This window comes from Prinia subflava, chromosome 2 (genome assembly GCF_021018805.1).
Source record: "Prinia subflava isolate CZ2003 ecotype Zambia chromosome 2, Cam_Psub_1.2, whole genome shotgun sequence".
In the NCBI taxonomy this organism is placed as follows: Eukaryota; Metazoa; Chordata; class Aves; order Passeriformes; family Cisticolidae; genus Prinia; species Prinia subflava.
The window spans coordinates 52,682,472-52,709,219 of record NC_086248.1 but is presented as its reverse complement, the minus strand read 5'-3'; the positions used below and the strand labels follow the sequence as shown (position 1 = coordinate 52,709,219).

Below are 26,748 nucleotides of genomic sequence, written 5' to 3'. Positions count from 1 at the left end.
AGTAGGAGTAACAGTTAAATACGGACCTATTGCATAAGAGAAATTTATGCTCACACGTTACTCCTATACTTTCACTTCTTGCCTGTTAAACTCCTACGAGCCTTAACATTTTATCTACACAAGGAATCTAAATCACTCCTTAAAAAGTTTTGAAGACATTTCTATTTTGTTTGAAAAAAAAAAATCACTTTTTTCATTTCCTGCCAATCAAGGCAAAAAATAAGCCCTTTACCACAAAACACAATGAGTAAAATTGTATTTGGTAAGAAACAAAAATGAGTGGGGGAGGTTTTATTTCAGTTTCACTTGCCAAAGGGAGGGGGAAAGACCTGGGGAAACTGAGGCATTAGGACCATAACTATCTGTAGTGGAAAAGTATGATGGCTGAGTAGGTCTCTTCTACAGAGCAATTTCAAATATTTTAAAGGATAAATATGTAAACAATGTTAAATTTGGGGGACAGATACGCAGACAATTTCATGTTCATCTTGATCTTGCAATTCAGGAGCTGTTTTGTCAGCACATATTTTGGGATTCTCAAGCTAACCCTTCCAAGAACTGCAAGTGTAACTACTCAAGACACTGAGCACCACCCCTGCTAAAAGCTGCCCAGGAGGCACCAAGATCACACTGCCCTGAAGGTCAAAAGCCAGCTTCTGATGGGAATTCAGACACTTTGGGATGCTGGCTGGGCAGCGAGGCAACTGTTTGTCTCATTGCTCATGTTCACATATTCCCTGACTCTGCCAAATGAGATCTTGGGTTTCTGTTATCAGGAGCTTAAGAGAAAAAGCATAATCTCCTACTTTTCAGTTTATGCTTTTGATCTTGTAAATATAATAATAACCTTTCCCTTCACATTAAGATTTCCTATTAAAATTTGTGTATTTCCATTTATAGGTACTTAGTGGACTATATTAATTATTTTATTCCACCAACATTGAGTGTAAACATTTTCCCCTTTATAACCAGGATATAAGCAAAAGGGATCCTTCTTCTCAGTCCTTTTCCCCACCCTTCTGACAAGAAGCACAGATTTTCCTCCTGCTGGCAAAAAGTCTAACCCATTTCCTGTTCTCTTCTGTAGTGAACAGAAGCCTTCTCCCATGAAGCATCTGATCACAGGCAAAAAAAAACCAAGATTAAAGTAAAGGTGAGGTGAAGAGTCTGCCCCTTGAGAATGTTTACTACACACAAATTTAGATTTTGTAAATACTACTCTTATCTTAGACACACAAAACATAACAGTAATAAGACATAAAGGGAAAAAATCAGTAATGGAAGTACAGAGGCATATGTGATTGGGAACTGGCTATGGTTGCTCTTAGCTTAATAAATGTAAGCCCAAATTGGCAGGAAAAGCAGCGTGTTGGAAGCAGCGTGCAAAACTGTATGAGAGCCAGAAGTTATCGAATCTCAGTACTTAAATTTAAGGACACAACTACAGATTTTAAGGTACAAAACAACCTAAACTGATAGCAACACCAAAGCATGCACCTGATTAAATTATCTACATCCCAGTACGAGGCACCTAATCTGGTAACTTCTGTGTCAAGTCAAAATCTGACTTTTGACATCAAGCCAAAATTTTAAATAGTTTAAAAAAAACCCAGGGACATTTTTGGAACTGTCTTTGTACTAATTTATATTAGTACATCTAGGACTATATAGTACAATATTGTCTGCCTATTATTTTCAGGTATTTGTATGACATTTATCTGGGTCATCGTGCAAAGCATTTAAACCGTTCATCTGCAAGACCCTGTGGCACCTGCTCACTATAGGAAGTGTGCTGCACTTAGGATGCTAAATGTAAATTCAGTTCTGCCCCTGTCCCTAAGTGCACACACAATGTGCAGGAAGGAAAGCTGGGCATGACACCTACTGACAGACTTTAGCTTCTACTAACATATAACCTGAGGGTCTGCAAGGACATTCTTGTAAAAGTCATCCACAAGTTTGCTTAGAGTGGGACTTAAGGGCCTGTTACCAATATAAAGAAAAAAAGATACAAGCTGGGAGGGGAAGAGACACATAACCTCCCCAAAGTTATACAGCAGCTGAGTGCTAATACTACATTGATATCACATCTTTTTGAACTTCGCTCAATGTTCTACACCCATACAAGACATGCTGCCCCTGTGAGTTTTCAAAAGAGAACACTCACAAGATGACAGAGGAAAACAGATTACATACAATCATCAAGGACTTTCCTGAAAGCCTCTTGAGACTTTCCACTTGTTTAGCAGACAGCACTTAGAAACAATCTAAAACGTTCTCAATACTAAAGCATCTTATTCAGACATCCGTCTCAAAGCCTGAGTCTTCTTTAACACAAAATTACTTGTTCCTTAGTACAATCCCTTTATCTACTTCTGCTTTATCCCTCATAATGCCAGCTCTGTTTAGGTGCCATTATCCATTTCCCCTTCTCAGAATCCCAAACTGCAGCATTGTGCCAAGATCAACATAACTGCCTTTCTCCAAATGGAAAGCAGATCACCAGACATTAACACATGACCAAAACTTCCTCCAGTCTTCAGCCACCATTGCATAGAACCTGAATAGCAATAAAGGAGCAGCAACTTTTCCCCACACTACTTCTAAATGTTGTGACAGGCATGCCTCTAAATGTCTGTAATGCACTAAGGCTACGGTTATTTAGCACTGAGTAGAGATGGGATACAATTCTCCTCTTCAACAGAACCGAAAACATCTTGGAGGCAAAGATTTTTTAAACCTTTTTCCTATACCTTCCCAAGAGTAAGTGAGCTTTGGTTCCTCTTGTACATCAGAGCTCAGAGATGATTAGAAACTTGCTAAATTAACAAAGACTAATTATTAGGAAAACAATGTCACTTACTTCTTAAAAATCACCAATCATGAATTCCAAATGATAAAAATGACCAACTGAAAAAACACTGCTTTAATTTAACCAAGATAATATGGTTTAGTCAGATGACCCTTTCTTAGCTAGCCTTACCCTATGAGATAATACTACTTAATCTGTTCTTTAATTGAAATCAAATAAACTTCAGGTTTAGACACACATATGCTTCAGATATGCTTGCTTTTAACAACACTGTCCAGGAACTCAATGCTGGAAGCTCAAATGCAGTGCAATTTGCAATTAAGTATCCAAGAACAGTTTACTATTATAAATTAGAATTATAATTCAAGTTTCCTCTACTATTGAAAAGAAAAAAATCACCACTTAAAGTTCAGGGATACAGCAAGGAAAGCACTTTCTGGATACACACTGCAGCATGGGTTTCATTTTTATACATACTTGAAAAATCATATTCTGCCTTGTGAAAAAGGCAGAATAAGGAGTTCTGTATTTTAATCAATATTGAAATAAGCCCTGTAAGATTACCGAGCAAAATAGCCCTGTCGCCGTTCCTTCTTCTCTTCCTTGGTCTCCATTATTTACAGTGGAAGGGCACGGTGAGCAGCCAAGCACGATGCTCTGTTTCCGTCAGTACCTCATATCCAGGCAGAGTCTCCTGTACAGAACAGTTAAAAACAGGAAATTCATAAATCAACATGTCAACAACACCTACAAAACCCAAGAGACTGTGGAAATACAGCTGACCCAGTGACAAAGCGAAGTAAACCTTTTACCAATATTTGCAGTGAAGTATCCATTTAGTATTCAATGAGACAAACCAATAAATGCACTCAGGCCAGTTTCTCAGCACTGGAAGAGACATTTTGCAAAGCACGTAACCCAAAGAGCAGCATCACGTTTTAAAACTCTAAAAAACTAAAAAAAGATTAAACTACTTTCAAGTTCATACCAACACATCTTCCAGGTCTCGTGTGTTTCCTAGACAGGCAGATCGAGAGAAGCTTTGGAAATATGTAGTATAAACAGAATAACCAGTAAGACACACAATGCTCACTTTGAACTTAAATTCTAAATTACTAAAAATACTATAAGACTGTGAGAGATTTGAAAGTCTTAAAACAATGCAAAGGAAAAAAGAGTGATCTACATTCTGTACAAGGTCTGACTGTTGTGACCAATACACAAGTTCAAACAACCATACAGGGAGAAACAAGATGGACCTCTGGCTCTCCAGATGAAATGCAATCACGTTGAAATAGGTAGGACTAGGGAAGGTTATCTAGGTTATCTGAGAAGTTAAAAAGAAAGAAAAAAAAAGGGAGACCAGTAACACTGGTTTTTTACATGAAAATCACCACCTCTTGGCAGAATGCTGTACCACGGCACTTGGAAAACAGGAGCTGAGAATTTCCAAACTGCTTTATAATTACTGTAGTTAACAACATGTCACATAAACTGCTGTCCAAGATCCCTGCCAAGATGTTTTATCATTTTCCCCTCCTCATCATACATCCAGTCTACCCTGATGGCACATGCACAAAATAAGTTTAGAGTTTTTTATCAGTATTTCAGAATAAACTCAAACCAGAAATTACTACTAAACATTTTAGTCTTATAGGCTGTATAACAAAGAAATGGAAGCCACATAAATTGTGATTCATAGCAAAAAAAGAAAAAATCCTCTGGGACCTAATCAGTTCCCATTATTTTCCCCAGCATTAAAAGATCACAAGCTACAAACTGCCAGATGTCAACAAAAGAGATGATGCAGCAAAGATAGACTAATCTACTTGAAAAGCCAAAGAACAAATCATGCTAGAGTCTACTACAAATACTTGCCACCATTTTCTTTCCTTATTGATGGATGATTAGTCCACAGCATATGAAGTCCATTGCTTCAAAATGCACTTTTTCTAATTCAATAGTTTTGAATACATCCAGTGCATCAGAAAGAATCAAGTTGCTCTCATTTTTACACATCAGGTAGTCTTAAGTAATGGGTACTCTTTGAATGGCAAATATCTGACATCTTTAGCTTTATGAAGAGGATATTTTACTTCTGCAAAGTAACTCCTGATGCAGCTTTCAGCTGGACACTGAAAAAACTACATGTCAGAAGCATAACAGCAGCATCAGAACAAACTGGTCTGCCCAGATGTTGTCTGTATGAAGATACCACAAACTGCCTGAGCATTCTGATTCATCTCTCTCTTCCCCGTTGGTGCAGGTTCTTAGATCTTCAGAGGATCAGAACTGGTGGCTTCATTAGCACTGCCTTTAGAGTTACAGTAAATCTTCCAAAGAGTACAACTACAACCTCTATGGCGAATTACAAAAAGGGCTCAAAGAAAGAGGAACCACTTTTCCCCCTTCATCACACTGTGATGTGGCATGAGGGCACTGACAGGCCAGAGCTGAGCCTCACACTGACACCAAGAACTATCCAATAACCCCAAAGCAGCAATATAGTATGAAACCCATGACCACAAGGACAGCAGGACCCATGGGAATGAGGAGAGGGAAGAGTCCCTCACCCCACTGAAACAAGATCAGTTGGGATGAACAAAGGCAAGGGAGATCTGTTCTCCCTGCCTAATCCCGTGCAAGAGTCGGTGGCATGCTCTTGGCATTCATTCTCTTCCTCTCCCATGATCTAACATCCCCAATCACAGAAGTACCTGCCCAGCTCCAGGCTGGCAGACAAAGACAGCAGTACTGCCCAGGGAGCCAGGAGGAGAAAGCCCTGCCTGCCCCCAGCGCTGTCAGGCCCAGTGCCAGAGCAGCCACCCCCTGCTTCAGCAAAAAGGGGCACAGAAAAGGAGCAGAGGAGGTTAAGCCTGGACCTAACCACAGACACTGCAGGAGGTGCCAGCACCAAAGCAGCGAGGCGCTGCTCAGCTCCCCAGGGTGAGGCTGCTGTTTGCTTTCATCAGGGCAAAACAAAGCCAGCAGTGCCAGCACGGGCATGGAGCTTGCTCTTCTCACCAGAGAAATGCAACTCCAAGTCCTTTCACATGGTGAGGAGGAATAAATCAAGAATTAAAAAAAAATAAATAATTATATTTATAGCAGATGGGCACTCAGAAAATTGGAATGTTATCCACAGACCAGACATGGCAAATGCATTCAGGCAATTTTTTTTCTTCTGCTAATAAAAATGTACAGTAATATAATATCCAGTCACCAATTAAAGTCAGTTTTCCTAATACCATAATTTAATGTCAGCTCCCACTCTGTTGACCTAAAACTTACTTAGCTTACCTTCTTAGAAGAAACAACAATGTTATTCTAGCAAGGCATATTAAAGTCTGAAAATTATACTTTGAAAACATAGTACTAGAAAATAGCAAACTGATTAGGAATGCTGACTTGTTAAGTTCTGAGTTTACTTGTGCTGTTGGGAATTTTGTACTAGTTGCCTTAAAGGAAAAAAAAAAGGGAAAACCTGACCGCTAGGAGGAACATAGCACAGCCTGCAGTAATTGCTACAGAAAACTAGTATTTCTGAGAGGTCCTTTTCAATTTTAGTTTTTAAGCACAAAAGCCACATTTACTTTATTGGATGTCACTGACAATTTAAAGTTGCATCAAAAAAGGCAAACCTACACCACACTTCTCCTCTATCTGTCCTTTGATATTTTACAAGTAAAAAAATCCAAGGTACTCTTTATCACCTGCTTAAAATGTTTTTAAGGCTATATGATTAAAATACATCTTGGTTTCCTGGCAGCTCCTTTCTGGCACAGATGAATACTGAATCAGCAGGCTATTAAAAATGTACATATTCGGGGGATATTTATATGCTGAGAAACAGACAACTTACTCATATATCATGAGTTCAGTCCAAACTCAAATGATGACAAAGCTGATTTTATATAAATTTCAGGCTCAGTTTAACCTTTTCTACACACTGAAACAGAAGTAGACTGTGAAAAGCTTACATTACATGTCTACAGCAATCCTAATTCTTTAATTAGGCATTTCAAGGCAAACCAAACAATGACTTTCAGTAAGGACCCTGTTAAAAATTTGCCACTCTCCAAATTTAGCTGGTGTCAGCACCTGATAATTACATAAAGAAAAGAACAAAATACATAAACATACTTTGTTCTTTCTTGTTTTAGTCCTACTGCTCTGGGTATTTTAATTTATAATTACTCATGTCTGGACACTTGCTTTGTCTATCTAGTCTTTCTGACAGGGAGTTCTGGGGATGTTACTGAACATTTGTAATTAGGAGGGGAATCTTCCAACAAGGCCACAAAAAAACCCCCAAAACACCAAAATGTTATAGTCACAGGAACAGACTGAACTCCTGACCATGGACACCCACACCACTTAACTGTCACCACACTCTCAAGACCTCCATGTCCTGCTGTCCTCCCTGCAACCTGGTACTGCAGAACAGCAGCCTCCTGCACTGGTACATCAAAACTAGCAGCAGAAGATGCTCTAAGTGCAAGGATAAACAAAGGGAAAGGAAGATTAAAAATAAGTTAGTGTATGAATAGAGCACCCTTTAAAGACTTTGACAAATTTACCAATTTTTCAGAATTCTTTTTTCTCCCTTCTCCTTCCCTTTTCATGCATGAAGAATGATGTACCTTGCTACTTCCAGTTTAAGTAGTTCGCATTTTCATGAAACAAGAAAAAGTCCTGCTTGCTGTGCTCTGGGTTAAGCACCCAGAAATCTGTCTGCCGACTCTAAAGCATCAACAAGCAATCCTTCAGTTGTGGGCATCACTTTCCAAAACCCAGCACATGAACAACAGTAGATCCCACAGCACAGCAACAGAGAAGCCAGAGAAGCATCTGATTATTTTTAGAACATTCAGTGGACTTGATAGCTTTTCTCTGGCCATCTGTGCTCACTGCAAGTCCTGGCAAAACATAGAGAGAAACAAAACATTCAAGGTCATGCAATTCTCTAGACATATTTTTCATGATCCTGTAGAGTAAGTATCTCGCAACCTCTCATGAGGTAGGAAAATTATGTAATTCCCTGCTTAGCAAATGGGGAGCTAAACTGTAAGAATTACCTTTGCATGCTCAAATGAGAGTGGAAGAGCAATGTGTGCAAGTATCCTCCCAGTAGCTTTAATCCAGCCTCAATAAGCAGCAGCAGTGAGAACACAGGAGGAGATTACTTTGACAAGGACATAGTTATTATTTTCTATGAAATTTAAACTGACTAACTTTGGAAACCAACAGCACAGCCTCGATTTGATCTGCCTCTGCAGGCATATACGTAAGAATCATAGCTCAGATCCACAAAAGAAAATAAAAAGCCCACTCTAACTCCTCTGAGGATCCAGACTCACTCAGTTCCTTCAGCAAGGAGCAAGTATGTAAAAAAGGCAATTAACTGACTTCAGGAAAACCAAGTCAAGGATAGTGTACTCCATACCTTAGCAGGAGCCTCATCATGCAAGAGACAGTGGCACAATCCCACTGTGAACAACAAGCAGAGAAGATGAGAGGTCTACACACAAATTTTCCAGTTAGGAAGGCAGAACAGATGAAGGCACGAGGCTCCCAGTGAGACAGCCAAGCAGACATGGCCACAGCAAGGATGCAACAGGGAGATCTCACTGTGCTGAGGGAACAGGATGCTGCCCAGACACACCACAGAGCATTCATCTGCAATCTGGTACAGTGTCCCACACAACAGTATTTTTTTAGTTTTGCTTCTCTACTATACCTCTGCCCCTGAGACTACAAACAGCACACACATCTGTTCACTGCACCACACACTTCCCATCACCTGCTGTAATAGCAACATTCAAAACTGCTCCTATTCAGACACAAAACATTACTAATGATCTACCTTAGGTCTATGACTCTGCAACAGTGTCTTCCTATGAATAACAAGTCTTCTAGGTAGGTGGGCCAATTCCGGCCCCTAAAAGATGCAGCATGAGGGATGACAAAGGTTACACCAATAAGCCAGTGTTAAGGAAAAAAAAAAGAAAAGGTATGTTTGTAGTACTTCAAAAGCAATATTAAAAATATCTCTCAAGCTGGAAGAGTAAGAAATTGTAGTACAAATCACAGATAGAAGGGAAGGAGTTTCAATGTAATAGATCTGAAATTGAATCCTTGGGGGTTGCTAGCTGTGCCTCTGATGAGCCCAAGGCAGTTACCAGAGCACTGTGCAGATGCAAATAAATAAATAACTCTTCTTTATGCCTTTCATCTTCAAAGTATTACATCTGCCACGTTTCTTGCAACAAGGGCGCACTGTTAAAATCCACAAAAAATAAAATACAAAAATTAAAGAGGTAGAAAAATAAGTGTGTAAGCAGAAGCAATTTCTAGACTTCTTGTTCATATTCAACACAGAACAGTCACAATTTCAGTTTCTCCAAATAGAGAGAAATAAAGATATTCAGTGTGGCTATTTGCATGCTATGGACTCTCAAGGACAGAGAAGACAAGATCTGGAGATAAGATAGGAAAAGAAAGCAAACACCCTCGCTCTTGAAGAACAGGGTAAAATGTTTAGGAGGTTATTATCCCCCCTACAGTGGTGCAGTAAACTAAAAGTTCCAGCATTTTCATTCCCTACTGATGAAGTAAGAACGGGCTAAGCTTAGATCACCTTCAGTGCCCCTACTGGATTTCCAACAGTTTGTCCACATGAACAAAGTTCAAATAAAATAAATTACAATCAATGTAGTGGACACATTTCTGATTCAGAAACAGAACAATAACAAAACTTGATTGAGCTCCAAAGAACTCTCCAGACAAATTATTCCTGCCTTACTGAGGAAGAGGCTTTAACCCACTAACTCAGGCTGTCATGTTTCACGCAGAGTAAGAGGAAGCAAATGCGCTACCAGAAATTCCACATCACCAGTCAGGTTGCCACAAGACAAAAACATCAAGATCTAAACTTTCCTCACTGGCAGCTGAACATCACCAGATGCATTTTCCATACAGAACAATGCATTTTACTGTTTAACTCAGCTTCAGCTGCTAGACAGAAACTGGTTACAAAACACAGCATAAACTATTAACAGGCAGAGTGCTACGCTATTCCAAATGTAAAAGTGCAGTGCTGTTGGAAATCAGGCCACCTGGGAAGATTTTCATTTTTAGGTCAACAAGAACATTGCTGCAGATGTTTTAAAATAATTAATACTTTTATCTTACTGTATATCCTGTTTCAACCTACCCCAATTTAATTAAGCATCAAGTCCAAGCCCTCTGACCCTGCAGCTTTTCACGCTCACACTGTGCAGGTATACACAGTATTGCCCTCTAAAACTACCAGAAAGAAAGAGGAGGGGAGGTGACAGTCAGCCTCCTCTCCCAGGCAACTAGTGATAGGACACAAGGAAAGGACTTAAACTGTGTCAGGGGAGGTTCAGGGTAGATATTAGGAAATATTTCTTCGTTAGAATAGTGGTTAAGGATTGGATTGTACTCCCCAAGGAAGTGGTAGAGTCACCATTCCTGGAAATGTTCAAAAAATGAGCAGACATAGCCCTTTACAATATGGATTCAGTCAAAGATTGGATTTTATGATCTTAGAGGTCTTTTCCGTCCTAATGACTCCGTGATTGTATGAACCATGGAAGGATGAAGTTTACCAAACCCAGAGAAGGTAAGATGGATATCACAGTTCCCTCATCTCTGCCTGGAGCATAGAGGCAAATACACAAAAGACTTTTCATCTATGTGCTCCCCCACATTCAACTAAAACACCAAGTACTTGCAGTTTTCTAAAATACAAAAGACTGATGAACATTCAGCACATCAACTAGCATTCAGACAATCCCCTCAGCACTACCTTCCTGTTTTGTCAGTCAACACTATCATGCTCCTTGCTCTTAACAATTGGTTTCATGATCTGTTTAGTGTTTCAAACAAAGCGCTGTGTATCTGTTTTGATAAGGTCAAGAAAGATACATACAAGCAACACCCAGACCCAAGGAATTACAGGTTTGCTACCAGGTTTGTAAGGGCCATAATGAAGTTCTCCTTATATTCCCTTCTTCCCATATCAGAATGCTGCTAAAGGCCACTGGATCCACAGTGTCACATATTGCAGGCCTGGCCACACTCCAGAGTTGCTTCTATGAAGTAGCTTGCACAGGCCACACAGTGGGATTTGCACCGGCAAAACAGCAGCATCACAGCAGACAGATGAACAGCAAATATCCTTTGGTGATCAAGGGGTACCTGTCAAAGTGCCAAGCCAAAGAATTTGGGCTTTCTCTTGTCTCAGGCCATTAGAATCCATCCATGGGACAAGCAGCTGTCAGTTTCAAGTATTACTGCCCTTTGACTTTCTCCCTTTTGCCCACTTCAGCTGCTTGAGAACACTCCTCCACCCAAAATTACCACACCAGTGACTTGCAGCAGACTCAGAAGTCTGTATCTGCATTTCAGTTTATATCCCACCACACCAGCTCACACCCCTTCCAGCAGGCTCTGCTGCACATGGCTGAATTACAAGCACAGCCTCACATCAGAAAGCTTGGGCAGAAAACCCTAAGTGTGACTCCCTGAGCAGCTGCTTTGTTCTGTGGGCATTTGCAAGCACACATGTGGAAAGATGAGTGCCATGGGATGACAAACAGACTACAGAAGACAAACACATGACCTCAGCTTCACAGCAAACTTGCTCTCTTCTCAGCTCTTTTCCCACCAACACAAGAAAGGCATTTATATGAAATGTAAATAAAGCTGAGGTAGAGCAGAAAGAGAATGGTGTTTGAAGACTCTTAAATCACAAAGATGTGGCTTGATGCTTGGCACAAATATCTACACTGTCAATCACAGGTACCATAAATCACCTTCTGTTTACAGTTATTAATTAGTTTGGGTCCCAAAGGTTTATATTAAATATTCCCATTGGACACAATGAGACTTAAAGCTTTACAGGACAAGACCAGGCAACAAGAAACCCATGACGAACAAATCCATCAGTCTAACAAAAAGTACTAGAAATGGTCAGTTTTTCACATCAAGCACATTTCCAACAATATACATAATCATACTGTGAAAATTACTGGAAACTTCTCTTTAAAAAGCACCCCATCATTTTCAGGTGTTTAGAAAAAGCACCTCAAATCACCCAAGAGAATTGTGAAAACTAAGTATTAAAAAACTTCATTACTTCAAAAAGCAACTAGACACAAAAACTACTTGAAGGTAAAATTATAATTTTTAAGTTTCAGCTCAACACCTCTTTTTACAATTGACCCTGATTCATGCAAATTCCAGGTCATTGCTTCTTCTTTGTCACCTATCTCCCAACTGAGAAGCAAAGAAGCTGAGGAGTAGGGGCAGAAGGAGTCTAGCAGTAATGCAATGCTAATGTTTTCCTATCTGAAACACGGCTAACAGAACCAAAATGCCAGGTTTCCATAGCAACCTGAACTGTCACATGCTGACACTGTATATTAAGCAACACTGAACGGTTTAATTGTAACACAAAATACTGTACATTTGTAATGCACAAAATTAACGCTGGCAGCCTTCACTATTTACTTTTCAATTGCTTAACCAGCAAAATTTATTGCAGCCTGTTGAGTGTGCCCTTGTATTACACCTACGCAACTTCATAGGCGTTCCAACGCTGACACTGTAAGGTGCATCAAAATTACAATGATCAACAATAAATCAAACTCTCTTCACACTGCACAGACTGAATCCTGTTTTTAAAAGCAGCAATGTTTCTAATTATTTCCTTCTTCCCAGCAAAATCCCTTTAGGCATTGTGTAAAAGAATGTTATTTAGTTGTCTTGCCCTTCTGAAACATCCTGAAAACTTCCATTATCTTACCCTTTTTCCTTCCTCCACCTCCAGATTCCTGACAACACTACACACAGTTGCTGACCTTGTACTGAGTCACCCTGCACTATGTGCAGTGCAAAAACTCCTCTCTCAAATGGAATTCCCCTTGCTACACACTACAGCACAGCCACATTTACCAACTAATTAGAGAGCAACTCTTTGAAGAGCTGCTTGCTTCTTCAGAAGCAGAAACAGAAAAGTTCTTTATATTTTTCTGTGTTCTCACCATTCATGCACAGCTAACTCCTCAAAATTATTCAGCTAAGTAAGGTTCACTATGTCTATGTAAGCAGAAAAAATAGACCAATGTTATGATTCATGCAAGACTGTTGTATGCCATCCTTCCTGCAGCATATCTAATTGGGCTTTTACTTGCTCAACTCTGCATGCACTCAATCAGTGAGATGGTTCAGGGCTTTAGCAAACAAAAAAAAAGTTAAAAATACACCTGAATTAAGCTTGAGTGCTGTTGCATAAAAAACAGATGTGTATAAGTTTTCTGGTGAAGCAGTAGCAGTATATATTTAGTAGCAGTAGCAGTTTTGGATTTGGCCTTGCTTTTTTCCATGTTAAAGCATCTATTTTTGAGGGGGCCACAGTCCCTCCATTTTTGGTGCTAAAACTGAAAACTTGTCTTTGAAAATCTGTTAAAAGTGGGTAGAGACCTACACTTTAAAAAAAATTACAAAAACCAGTTTGCACCTACCCCATCAGGGTGCATTAGTGATTTGTAGTTCAAAAGGACTGACACATTGCCTATGAAAAGGGTAGTACCTCACAGCTAGATTCATAGAATCAAGGATCATTTAGATTGAAAAAGACCTTTAAGGTCATCAAGTTTAACCATAAACCGACTCATGTTCCTGCCAATAATTATGACAGGAGCTAAGATTAAAACTCATATATCCAATCCCAAACACGTGGGCAGGCTGACTTCGTGAACAGCTCTATCTTCCACAGGGCAAAATTGCTTTTCTGAGATATCTGCATGCTGGACTCGAAAAGTAAAAAGAAGGGGAAAAAAAGAAGTAGGAGAAGAGATATGTTTCAAGGCCAGATGAAGTAGCTTCCAATTTATAACATGGGATTCTGTCATCATAGAGGCTTTCAGTGAGAAAATCATTCACAGGTCTTTTATCACAGAACTCCGAAAAAACAGTACATGGCATGAAGAAGAAATCAAAATTTACAGAACAGATATAAAACAGAGTACTGTGCAACTTTTTATTTTAATTGCAATATAATGCTGACAGCAAAGCAGTTAAGACTTGTAAACTTTACTCAGTACTGAATGTGAAGACCTGATTCCATGTGACATCCATGGAAGTCTGATTCTTTACAAAGCTTCTAGATACAAACCAAAACCCCAACCAAACCAAACAAACAGAAAAAAAAAAAAAACAAAACACCAAACCAAACCACAAATAAACCCTCCACAATCAGAGGACAGGCTTCTGAAGGACTGTTACCATTTAGTAAGGGCAATGACAGTTTTTTCCCAAGAAATGCATCTTGTAACTTCAAGCCTTTACATCTCAAACTCAACACTGGTCCACAACAAAATGGACACCTGACAGTTACCAAGTAAAAAGAAATACATGTCTCCTCAGAAACATCTTCAAAATCAGGTTGATGCTGAAGTGGCTCCTTCAGCTGCACCACCTTTCCTTTTGCAAACCTCACTGGCTTTCCTCTTTCATTTGCACACACTACCCACAGCAGCCTTCAATCATGGCTCATTCCTAACATAGCAAGGTCCCATTCTGAGAGGAGCAGCATCACTCTGCTCTGCCGGGTCTGAGTCTACACCTCCTTCCTTGGAGGAAAACAAAGAAACTAACACACCTGCCTTGTTCTTCTCTTAAATTTGAATTGTGTTCATAGTTGAGCAGAAAGGCAAGGAACTGCTCTCCTGGATGCAGTGTTATCCCACAGCTCACCACCCATGGAGGCCAAAAGAATCCTCTAACACACACCAGTGCATAAGGTCTGGTTCATTCCTAGGGTTCACGTTCCTTGCTGTTTACAGCCTTCCTTAGCAGATTCATTATTTCTTGGTTTTGCAGTACCACTTTGGTTTCAAGATCAATCTCTAGTCCTCTACCCCTAAAAACTGCCTATTACCTGCGAGGGTCAGCCTGGGATTGGGAACTACCAGAGCTGGGCTTAGAAAAGGACACAACTAGTTTACAAAACACTGAAACTTACCTCTCATACAACAGGGTCAGGTGCACAGTGTCAACAGCACAGGAGAGAAGAAAACTAATCTTCATCTCCTTAATCTCTTTTCATGACAACCAGTGTGTTACTTGTACTAACAGAAGTTATGCACTACAAACAGAATCCAATTTTCAAAACAAACAGACCACTTGAAAATTTGTCCACTGAGGGATCAGTTAGCAACAGAGACCCCTTTGAAGGAATCTAGAATTCCTGACAGAAAGAACATGGACATTTGATGTGGTGTGATGTGAGCAATGACATCAGCAGAAGCCCAACAAAGGAGATTTTTGTTTCCATCCTGTAAGTATGACTGCAGCAGGACACAAATGCAGATGTCACAGAAGTTCTTGCCTAGCCTCTGCACACTGATGTCCTGCTACCCCTCTATTCAACCCTATTTAAAAGGCACACCTAACCAACACTGCCCAGCACTATACGCTAAAAAACCACAATATCACAGAAAAAAACCAAAAACCAAATTACCTGTAAACCAAATGGAATTTCTTCAGTGGATACCTAACCATGAGGACTGAAGAACAGCTCATGGCACTGGCAGAAAGCCACCCTTGTCATACCTTAGTGGTTCTCAATTTGCTTCCTAACTGGCCTGACAATGACCCACGCTGCTTGTGACTTGACCCCAAATATTTGGGTGGCAAGAGGACGTTCATGTTCATCAGCTGTTAATCATTTAGGCCAGATCTGCACAAGTGACTGGCTCACAGCAGCCAAAGTCAATCTGTCACCACATACCTGGCCACATTTCAGCACAATGTTCTGTAACAAAGTAAAAGTTTCATCTGCTTGGTTCTTCACCTATTATCACCAAGATATCACTGCTTACACCACACAGTTACCAGACAATACCTGCATTTCAGAAGTTTTTGGAGCTGCAACAGAAGGTACAGACCAGATTTTATGTTACAGATTACCACAGCTCCTACCTTTAGGACTCTTCTGCAGCTTCACTACAAAAGGCTTGATCAGCAACCAGGATGGAAAAAGAGAGTACAAAATGGGAAACACTGCTTATACAAGAGAAGAATTTCTTTCATATATATATATATTCTAAATATCATGCAAAAAATCTTCATGTGTAAAATTATTATACGCTTCAGTGCTTCCCTGAATTCTATGAACCTTTGTGACAAAGCATGAAGGAAGAACTCAAGACGCTTTCTGGCCTACAAAGTTTTGCTGAGTTTGCTGCAGCTACCAAAATCTGCATACAGATTAAACCCGGCTTTATCACAAGTACCCAGGTCTTTGGCATTAGTACAGCTGCTTAAAAAGCATTCTAAAAACGATACTTCTTAAATTGAGAGTAAAATAAAGCCCTTGACACCAGACTGGGGCACTACTTAACCATGAGACAGTTAATGACAGCAAAAGCCTACTGACACAGCACAGAAGCTGTGCCAGGCCACTGACAACACTGAATTGTTCCACGCAGCATCTCCTCCAAAGTAACAACCTAGGCAGACCCAAGGAGCTTCTACAATCACAGCATCAGCTGATCTGGCAGAAAGCCATCCACACCTCTTCCCCTCTGAATCAAGGTGGCAGCGATGCTCTGTGAATATTCATACTTATTTTCTATCCGCTGCATGACCTTAGAATACTTAAAAAGAAAACAAACTAGAAAATAAGACAGATGGCATGTGGGGCAGAAAGCAGAAAAAAATAGACTGGAGTAACAGCAGAGAGAAAGAGTACTGCTAGAAAAGGTTAAATTTCCTTGAAAAAAATGAGTCAGGGAACACCTTAACTTTCTTAAGATAAGGCTGAGTCCAAGGAAGCAACAGCTCTCACTGTGAACTTCTCTAAAGCAAAGCCATGATTTCCTCTGTCTGGTGCACTAGAACTGATCCTCGCCTGCAGTGTCTCAGATTTTGAGGAAATGGCCCTCGGAAATCTTCAGAAACACTATGGGAAGATTCCCAAATCAGTCACTAATGAGTGAGAGTACAGGAAGAGAAAATTTCCTTTCTAGAAATAATACTAACAAAAAGCTTTTAAATCCTAAAGTGAACACAAAATGAAACACAAACAATGCTATTTTGACATTGTAACCAAAAGATAAACACATATCTTGCCTGTATAAACAGGTATAATTTCCCTGCTAAGTTTGCATGTTTTCTGTTCCTGTAAATCAGTTTGATATTAGCTTTACTTAAACACAGGTACTCATACAACCCACATTTCAGGAAGGATGTTGAAAAGATCCCCTGAGAAACATACAGAGTAGCCATAAGAAAAGCAACAACAGGGAAGAAATGGCCCCTTGGTGAGATCTACACACAGCACACCAAAGAGAAGGCCAAATGCTTAATTACAGCTCAGGAGTACTACAGGGCACAGAATAAGTGAGCTGGGAACAGCTTCAACAAGCTCTGACAGGGGCATCGGACCGACCACACAACACCAGGAATTCGAGGCATGCAACTGAAAGCACAGTTCACCTGTTATGATAAATAACAATCAGAAAGGCTTGCAGACATTATGATAAGTACTCTACACCTGGAAAAATTCAAGTGTAATCCAGAAGTCTTCCTAAAGGGTGAACTGTGGTTCCCTGACAAGTCATTACTTCTCAAGTAAGTACAGGGAGGTCAGGAGGACACTGTATGGTACTGAGCTGAAATATTGGTACTCTTTCTGCAAGCTTGGTCAGAGACCGAGAGCAGCACAGGTGCAAGAAGAGCAAAGCACTGCATGAGCAAAGCACTGCACCTGGTTGTGGGCACTTTGTACGACCTTGGGCACTGCAGCTCCCTGGGAAGCACCACCAGAGCCCCCGAAGCCTGCCTGCAGTCTGCCCTTGCAGGCAAGCTGGGGAGAGACTGCAGATACACAGGCACATCCCATGCAAGGCTGCAGAGCGCTGCCCACCCCAAAACTGAACAAACAGTTCCCAACATACAGCTTCCAGCACCAGCACAACCACTCACGCCCACCTGACATTTTGACCAGGAACAAAGACATACAGCTTTCCACCTACAATAGAAGGATTTGAAAACAAAAGTGGGAAGCAAAAAAATACTCCTCACTATGTGTTTAATATAGCAATCTGAAACATTTTGTTTGGGAAGGGAAATATATTTCCTCTAGCCTGCTGTGAATTTTGTCAGTAACTCATTGTTTTATAAATCTGGCTAGGGAAAAATGACAAGGGAGTAAGATTTTAAAAAGGAACAAAAAGTAGGAGAAGGAAAAGGAACCGAAGACTTGCTTCTCCTACTCTGCTTTCCTTCCTAGTCAAAAGAGGTCACTTGAGCGAGCACTCTTGGTGACTTGACTCATCAAATGTAGCATTACATTTCTTCTTTTTGGGAAAGCGAAACCCCCAGGACACACTCACAGCAAAACTGCCAGCAACATGACTTGGACATCTGTGAGGGTGCAGATCGCTCACAAGAGGGAGTGAGAAGCCATCAACTTTGTGGTTGTGGTTTACAGAGGCATACTTGTATCTTGGGTGATGTGTGTGCAATATCGTGGTGCTAAAGGATGCAGTCACTGTTCATCCCCTAGGTGATGAAATGACATGATGAACACTTCGACTCAGTAGCAGGCTTTTAGCCTGTGTTTACCTTACATGCTACAATTGCTGTCCTCTCATTAAGTAGTCATACATTTCTCGTATTAATGCACAGTGGTGGACTTTTAAGATTGGTAGGTGCCCATTAATCGATTATGGTTTGCTTCAAATGCTATGACCCAGTCTAAGGGCCTGTGTTTGTGTGATACTTAAAATGTGTGTTGATGAACTCTGCCATCATATTGTATCAGCCAGTGTTTACACAGTATGGAAATAATAATTTCCTCATATTGTTCCATCTGATGCTTATGTGTACACACACGGACTTATGTGTACACTGATGCTTATGTGTACAGCCACCCCCACCACCAATAACTCCATCAGCAGGTAGATACCTCACAAACGCAAAAGCTACACCTAGAAAGCCTTTGACTTTTTGGCTTATTGATCACAATGAGGAAAAGGTTTGTCAGTCAGCTGCTTTTTGGGTGATGACACTGAGTTTCTTCTGCCGGATGAGGCGAGGACCATAACTGCCTACTGCTAAACTGGGCACCCACTGAGACACACACAGCACGAGCCAGGTGCTGGACAGAGAGCTTTACCATTTTTTTCAGTATTGGTTCTGTTCCAGCTTTCCTTTCACGCCTACTGGATAGCAAAGGGAAATTGAGTCCTTTTGTCCTTCATTTCCATAATTATTGTTCATGAGCAGCTCCAGCTGCCTAGAGCAGCAATTTCTTGTGTCAGATCCTGCTGCAGCAGCTCACACTACGTTCTCACCTTTGAAACACCCAACCAAATGGGTGACTGCAGGGACTCACTCTAGCTCCAGAACTAGCCACAGGATTCCTACATTTTTAAAAATTACCTTTCTGAAGACATGTTATCCTCCAATCCAAATCACTCTACAGTGAATTCATTTCTGTTTGAATAGATTGACTTTTTCCCTAACACTTAAAGAGATTTGCAAGCTGTCAGCTGAAGTCAGGACCATAACATAGCCAAATATCTACTAGAGCCAAATATCTACTAGAGCCAGTCTCCAACCAAATTCAACCTTCTCATTCAAAATCATGGGTACACAAAGCAACAAACCCATATTCTTAATAAGACAAGGACTGTTCCAATCAATTCTAACTCACTTCCTCTCCAAAGGGAATCACTTATCATTTCAGCAGCAGACGTGACACATCCAAACGGGAGTGTGACTACTGCTGCAGTGAAAACAGGACACACTGGGCAAAGCCAAGGAATGAAACCCAGAGTCTGCCTCATAACCAACTTGGACAAAATAGGTATTCCAAAAGTGTTTCTTTTCCATAACATACTATGCAACAAGAAAAAAAAAATCAATCACAGAATTTCCTTCCAAGCCCAAGATTTCAATCCACTACTTAAAAAAAAAAAAGGGGGAAAGTCATTAGACAGCATTTTGGCTATAAGCATCTACTTCTATACAACTCTTCAAAGCATCAACATTGCTTGACTATTTAGGTCCTTAAAATATTTTGTGTATATTTATGGACATTTTCCAGATAAAAGGATGAAAGAGAAGGCAGTCTAAAATGCAGTGCAACTTATATTTTTTTATCATGACTTATATTTAAAGCTGTATATTCCTGATAAAGTAGTTTTCATTCAGAAAGTATACATTCACGCACACTTAAACATATATTCTTGGTGTTTTCCATTGTCTTCTCCAATAATTTTCTGAAAGTCCGTGTGTGTACACATAAGCATCAGATGGAACAATATGAGGAAATTATTATTTCCATACTGTGTAAACACTGGCTGATACAATATGATGGCAGAGTTCATCAACACACATTTTAAGTATCACACAAACACAGGCCCTTAGACTGGGTCATAGCATTTGAAGCAAACCATAATCGATTAATGGGCACCTACCAATCTTAAAAGTCCACCACTGTGCATTAATACGAGAAATGTATGACTACTTAATGAGAGGACAGCAATTGTAGCATGTAAGGTAAACACAGGCTAAAAGCCTGCTACTGAGTCGAAGTGTTCATCATGTCATTTCATCACCTAGGGGATGAACAGTGACTGCATCCTTTAGCACCACGATATTGCACACACATCACCCAAGATACAAGTATGCCTCTGTAAACCAACTCTGAAGCAGTGTATGATGAAGGACATAGAGGAAAGTCCATTGCACTGATTAAAAAGACACAAATCAATTACGGACACACCTTTGGAACCCGGCAACACTTCGCAATCACGACAACCTAAGGCTATACAAATTAATATAGAGAGAGAGAGCCTGGAACATTCCAGTAATTCATCCGAGACCCTGAGAGAGAGGAAATAAATGAGGTTTGAAGCCGCGAAAGCCATCTCGGCCGCACCGGCTGGGTAGCGGAGCAGCAGAGCACATCGCAGGCGCCCAGAGCAGCGCCCGGGGCGGGCGGGCCGGTCCCGGCAGCCGCCCCGCGGCCCCGGCCGCGCCCGCACGGACACAGCGCGCCTCCCGCGGGGCCGCCCGCGCCTCCCGCGCCGCGCTGCCGGCCCGGCTCCGCGCACCAGCGAGCGGGCAAAGCGCTCCTCCGCCACCACAGCGCCGGCCCGTCCCCGCCCCGCCGGGCTCCGCGACCCCCGGCCAGCGCACAAGGCCGCGCCCGAGCCGCCCCGCCCGCCCCGCGGCCCGGCGCGCACGGACAGACCTGCGGGCGGAGCGCGGGGCGCGGCGGGCCCGGCCCGGCGCTGCGCCCCGAGCGCTCTGCGGGAGCGCCGCCGCCTCCGCCGCTCCCCGCTCGGCCACAGCGGCGCCGGCCCCGCCGCGCCCCGCGCTCCGCCCCGCCCGGCGGTCCCGCCTCCCCTCGGCCCCGCCCGGCCGCCCTCGTCCCGCCGGATCGCGGTGGCCCCGGGCCGGGGGCCGTGGCCGCGCTCCTGGGCCGCTTCACGGGCTCCAAGCTGTGTCCTGAGCGAAGGAGTCTGCCTGCGGAGCCAGAAGTCCTGCGAGTCATTAAGCCCTACAAGTCATAAAGCCCAAGCGCCGGGGACTTCGCTGGAGGGGAGTTTTCTCAAGGGCGATGCTAAAAAACAAAACAACCAGTTTTGGAAACTGAGGTTAACCAAAGCCTCTAGATCCGTGGGAAACTGAAAAGCCTAGAAACCTCATCTGCTGTTTCTACACTGTCCGCCAGCAGGCTAATTCACCCAATTCCCAGAAAACAACACCCGCTATATTTACCAGAAACTCCACTCCCTACCCCAGGTAACTGCAGGTAACCCTTCCAGACGTTTGTGGCTAGCCTCAACAAGATTTCTTTTTTTCTTCCTTGGGGTAGTAATCAGCTCTGAAAGACTGATTTCAGTCTTTCAGGCAGTGTAACAAAGGCATTGTAACACTATTGAATTCCAAATTCTACAACACATAACCTCAAGCCTGAAGATAGAAAGATACCCACATACATGAAAAGATGACACAAAGTGTACACATATATAGGGAGATGCTAAAAAAGTGTGTCAAAATAACAAATGGTGCACAGGGGTTACGAATCCAAGGAGTTTTAATTTTAAATAAGAGATTTTTCAGAGGCTTATTTTTTAAATTTAACAGCTGCTTAGAAGATTAATTTTAAAAATGTGTCATTTTCAGGACCAAATGCATCTCCAATACAGACACAGCCATTTCCCACCATTGCCATTATCCTACTTGTAGCATATGCTTGCTACCACTCAGTGTCACTACTGGAACAACAACTGTCTCAACTCCTCCACTTAATTTGCTGCTGCACTTTCAGCTAAAAATGAGGTTTCCATCTGATCTTTTTTTTTTTTTTAATGAAACAGTTTATTTTACAAGAGACAGATTTTCTTTGAAATGTAGTCTGCTGCTTACAGGATACATTCTGATAACGCACTGCAGTTACCACATCTTGTTATTATCCAGCAAAAGATTAACAAACCCAAAGTTACTTTGGTTAAAAGCTCAAAGACTTCACTGGCACAAGGGTTCTCTACCACCACATGGAAGAAAGGGCCCTGCTCTCAGTTACTCCTCCAGCAGTGCTTAGATAACAAAACTGGGGGGAAAAAAAGAGGAAGAATAGTAGTGCTGTTTACCCAACCTCCTTTGCCAAATTGCAGGAACTGTGAAGCCCTATTCATCAAAGTGGTGGAAACCCTATTTATCTCTTAGCTGCACTTGCACAACAATGACAGTGACTAACACCTTATTTTAGCACCAAAAAAGTTATCCTGTCCTAATGTTCCAGTCTGCCATTCATTGTCATTCCAAATACCTCTACATTCTAAATTCCTCTATTGCACAGGGTAGAAAGCTCTAGGAAGACAATGCATAAACTCCATATAGCAAAGAAACTATCCATTCCTACAGTACTTACGTAGCCCTGAGCATATCGAATACATATTCTAGACTGCTGGCATGGGGGAGAAATCACTCAAATTCCTGTCAGACCATCAAGATAAGCAGACTAGGACTGGGGCAGAAGCATCATACAAGTTCTGGTTATGGCACTGTAGGTTATACAGACTTCATGTCTTTGGAAGAACTTGTGTGAGTGGGACATCATACACCCTTTTATTTTACTGAGTCTGAAGAACTAAGTAATGCCTGCCTTTCTGTTGCAACGATGAACATGAGACAGGCAGATAACAGGCAGATTAGACACACACACATTACCTTTGAAATAAAATTTAGTTTTAGTCTCTCTACAGCAGACAGTCTGAATGGTTGCTCTTTCCCATGGCAATATGTTCCTTGCCAATTCATTTGAATACAAATGCTCTAACATAATTTGATTCATTGTCTTTGTGGTATCAATGCTTAGAATATCTTTACCTGAGAAAATCTTAAATTCATGTAGCTCGTTGATTTCAGGATTGGGCAAATTTGTTTTATCACTGTTTGCATTATTTTGATGGAGACCACATGTAAATTTCCTATTTTCACCACTTCCAAATTGTGAATTTTTACCCTAGAAAAAGATTTCTCACATAAACTCACATGTATAACCACACATGAAAGACAGAACAGATTCGGAATATTGAAATACTACATTTGAATGTGTTTTGGTCTTCTGCTTCAGTGTACATTAACAGAGTTGCATACATTCAAGAGAAAAAAATTGCTAGAGGTACACTATGTTTATGGCCTGCATTCAGATCAGCTTATACTAACAGAAGAAAAAAATACTGTATTGCTCCTCTAGTTCATGTAGATTTTGTTTCTTTTTTACATCTGTAATTGTTAGCTTACAGCTGATTTATTTAAGAAAGACAACCTGCCATAAAGAATTACACTGAAAACCTTGAGTAGTATAACAGGCCAGTTTTGAAAAGATATAAAGGTAAAGGTGACACCAGTCTTTCTCTTTTTTTCCATTATCAGCCCTTCTGTTTTTGCCTATTACTCCTACCATTATTCAACATGAAGTAGTCACAAAATAGGTTTCATACAGACAGACTTTTATGCATACATAATTGAGGCTCTGCTTGATCCTTCTGCACTGAGGGCTATTCTTAGCCTGGTTTCTTCAGTTTATGTAATGATGAATTTTCAGAGTGTCCCCAACTCACCCTTTAACTTTGAATTGATTGTCTAGATATAACTCAATGTGACTGAGGCACTGAAATTTTCCACAAGTTTTACAAAAACGAGGAAGAGACCATAGCTTGAAACTTTCATAAGAAGTTCTCCCCTAATAACTGATTCAGTGCACCTATTTCTCTGTCTAGAACAGCAAACCAGAAGTAGCTTCCAAAATGCTCAGCTGAAGAAGATACAAGAGGAGATGACAAAAAAGTCCTATTTCTTTCAGCTCAGGTAGCTCAGCGGGCACTGGATGAAGCACCTCACCACCAGGCTTTATCCCAAACCCTAGAATCACGTGCATTTTGACACGGGCTAAAAGGGAAAAGAAGTTGACCCAGGCTTTCCTAAGTGAAATGCAGTGCCGAGGAAGAACGGAAGCTGAAGAATACAAGAAGGTGTGACAGTATTTATAAAATACCGCTGGTTGCTCTCCCTCTCGTTCTTCAGGATCATTAAAATATCCCCCAGGACAGGGACTGCCGCGGCGCCGCCCGTCCCCTGGCGCCGCCAGCGCCACACTGCAGGCACAGGGAGCCAGCCCCGCACGGCCTGGAATGTGCTCCTGGAGCTGGAGTACCGCAACAGCTGCAACCTTGGGACAACGCCGCTGCAGGCTTTCCCCACGTTATTTCCATCCAAACACTACTGCGGTTAAAACAGATACAATAACTACAAACTACAGTAGTATTTTTCCCCCCAGAAAATCGTTATAATCCAACAGTTAGGTCACCTATCTGACCAGACATGGAAATTAAACATAAAAAAGCAAAAGACTGTGCATCACTCTTCCTTCCCTCTCCTTTCCATTTCCTTGAAACTAGGATGATGTACGATTACAAATCAGGTGAATTTACAGACAAAAATCTGATACCAAGACTCTCCACATGAAACACAGTTGAGGAGAGAGAGGACTGATAAATGCAGCTTCTCTGCAGATCAAGGGTTTTCACTAGAGCTGAAGCATGCGCCCCAGGTACTAAAGCAAATTTGTACTTACCATTATATAGTACATACCTACTCAAATTATATACTTTACATAACTTAGCGCATTACTTTGATATTCTTACTCATTTTTGCATCGTAAGCCTATACATATCAATCTGTGTGTCAAATTAAAGTAGTGGTAATATGTAATGTATTCATATGGAACAGACAAGTTAATTGCATGCTGCTGTGCAGCGTGCATTTAAAGGAATCGCTTCGATTTTTCAGGTTCCAAAATTCAGCCTTACCTACCAAATTGTGACAGCCGTGGTACAGTGGTGCCTCTAACACTGAATGCTACTCACTCGATTTCACAGGCACACCAGCGTTAAATGAAAAGAAACATCGGCCTCTGACATTCCTTTCCTGGTGCTTGTGGGAAGATCATTCCTCTCCAGCTACCATCTCAGGGATGCAGGCACAGGCACTGGCTGCTTCTGTGCTGGCAGGAGGCTGAATCGCTGACAGTTTCACTGATGCACTTCTCTATCGGATACAGGAAGCCAGAGGCGAGGCACAATCTTTTGTCAGTGCACATGACTTGTACAGTAAAGAAAGCCATTTCTAAAAATAACTGGGCAGCATATGACTCTCAGTGCTATTTTCCTGGCGGTCTAGTGGTCAGCCCTCACCTCTTAGGTTAACACCAAGGAAAGATTTCCTACTTCAGTAAATTTCTTTTGTACATACCTTAGTTTTCACTGCTCCTGTGGTTGTAATCAACAACCCTTTCACTGCTCAAGAGAAATTTAGTAAGATGTATTACTCATTTAGAAAGTGATTTGCTAACTGTCAAGCACAACAGAGCAGGATTGATTTGTTTCTACATCTAACAGCTTCCTAGGGAATGGACAAAACACATTTGCCCACTCTGCCATTAGCATAAAGATCACATTTTTCATAGGCTCAGCTACTTTTCTGAAACTGTCATAGGGAGTATTTTGTCTCCATCACTGAGGCAGCTTAAGACTCAAGGGGCTCACCCCAGCCTTCCTCTGTGGTGTTACATAACAGAGACACTCTTAAGGGTGGCAATGCCCATTCTTTAACATACATACATCTTCAATCCCGCCAACGCAGCTGCTGTGGGCCTAGCCTAGTTCTAACCTAGCTGTCTCCAGTGCTGTGAACATCACAGCCACTGAAGTCAGCACCCCTCCAAAACTGAGAAGCAGCCAGAGTGGAGAAGCCTATGCTTTTAAACACAACACTGTGAACCTAGTGTGTTGGGAAGGATGAAGTAGAAAGACCTTACAAATATAGTGGTTTAGATTCTGGGAGTCTGAGTTCCACAAGCGAGATAGAAATGAAAGCAAGCTTTGAGATTTAGGGTGTGGGGTGCAGGGCCATCAGCTTGTGAACAACGACCTGCTAAGCTGAGGGCCAGCCCCCTTGATTAAACAATATACTCCTGCTAAGCTAAAGGCCAGATTGATTGATTAAACAATCCCCTTCTGCTTGCCTTGGGTGGTGGGACATTTCTATTGGCTGTATATGTTGTCATCTTGTATTAGATTGGTTAGTCCAACTCATACTCTTCAACTTAGAAAGATATTTAATGTACGAGATTCAGGGCTCTGGCTCTCGGCTCGGTTCGCTGTTCCTGCTCTCCTGGCCTGCTTTAGCTGTGTCTAGCAGCTACAAGCAAGGCCTTCCCAATAAACCACGTGTTACCCCTGCACATTGCTTATAGAGATACTTTGTCGCCGGTTCTACCGTCACGGAGATACTCCTTCACTAGTGGAGTATACAAA

The 26,748-nt window shown here is 41.5% G+C and overlaps 1 protein-coding gene across 2 annotated transcripts in view; it reads right to left on the bottom strand.

The window, feature by feature from the left end:
* Nucleotides 1-26,748, bottom strand: part of NCOA7 (nuclear receptor coactivator 7) — an 83,697-nt gene that overhangs the window by 56,003 nt on the left and 946 nt on the right. The window contains exons 1-2 of one of the 2 annotated variants that reach the window (XM_063389947.1): nt 21,114-21,244; nt 3,377-3,506 (exon numbers count right to left, since the gene is read on the bottom strand). In XM_063389947.1, the coding sequence (XP_063246017.1) occupies nt 3,377-3,426 (50 nt within the window). In that variant the 5' untranslated portion in view covers nt 3,427-3,506; nt 21,114-21,244. Of the gene's footprint in view, nt 1-3,376; nt 3,507-21,113; nt 21,245-26,748 lie in introns of those variants that run through there. The other variant, XM_063389946.1, reaches the window with a different exon arrangement.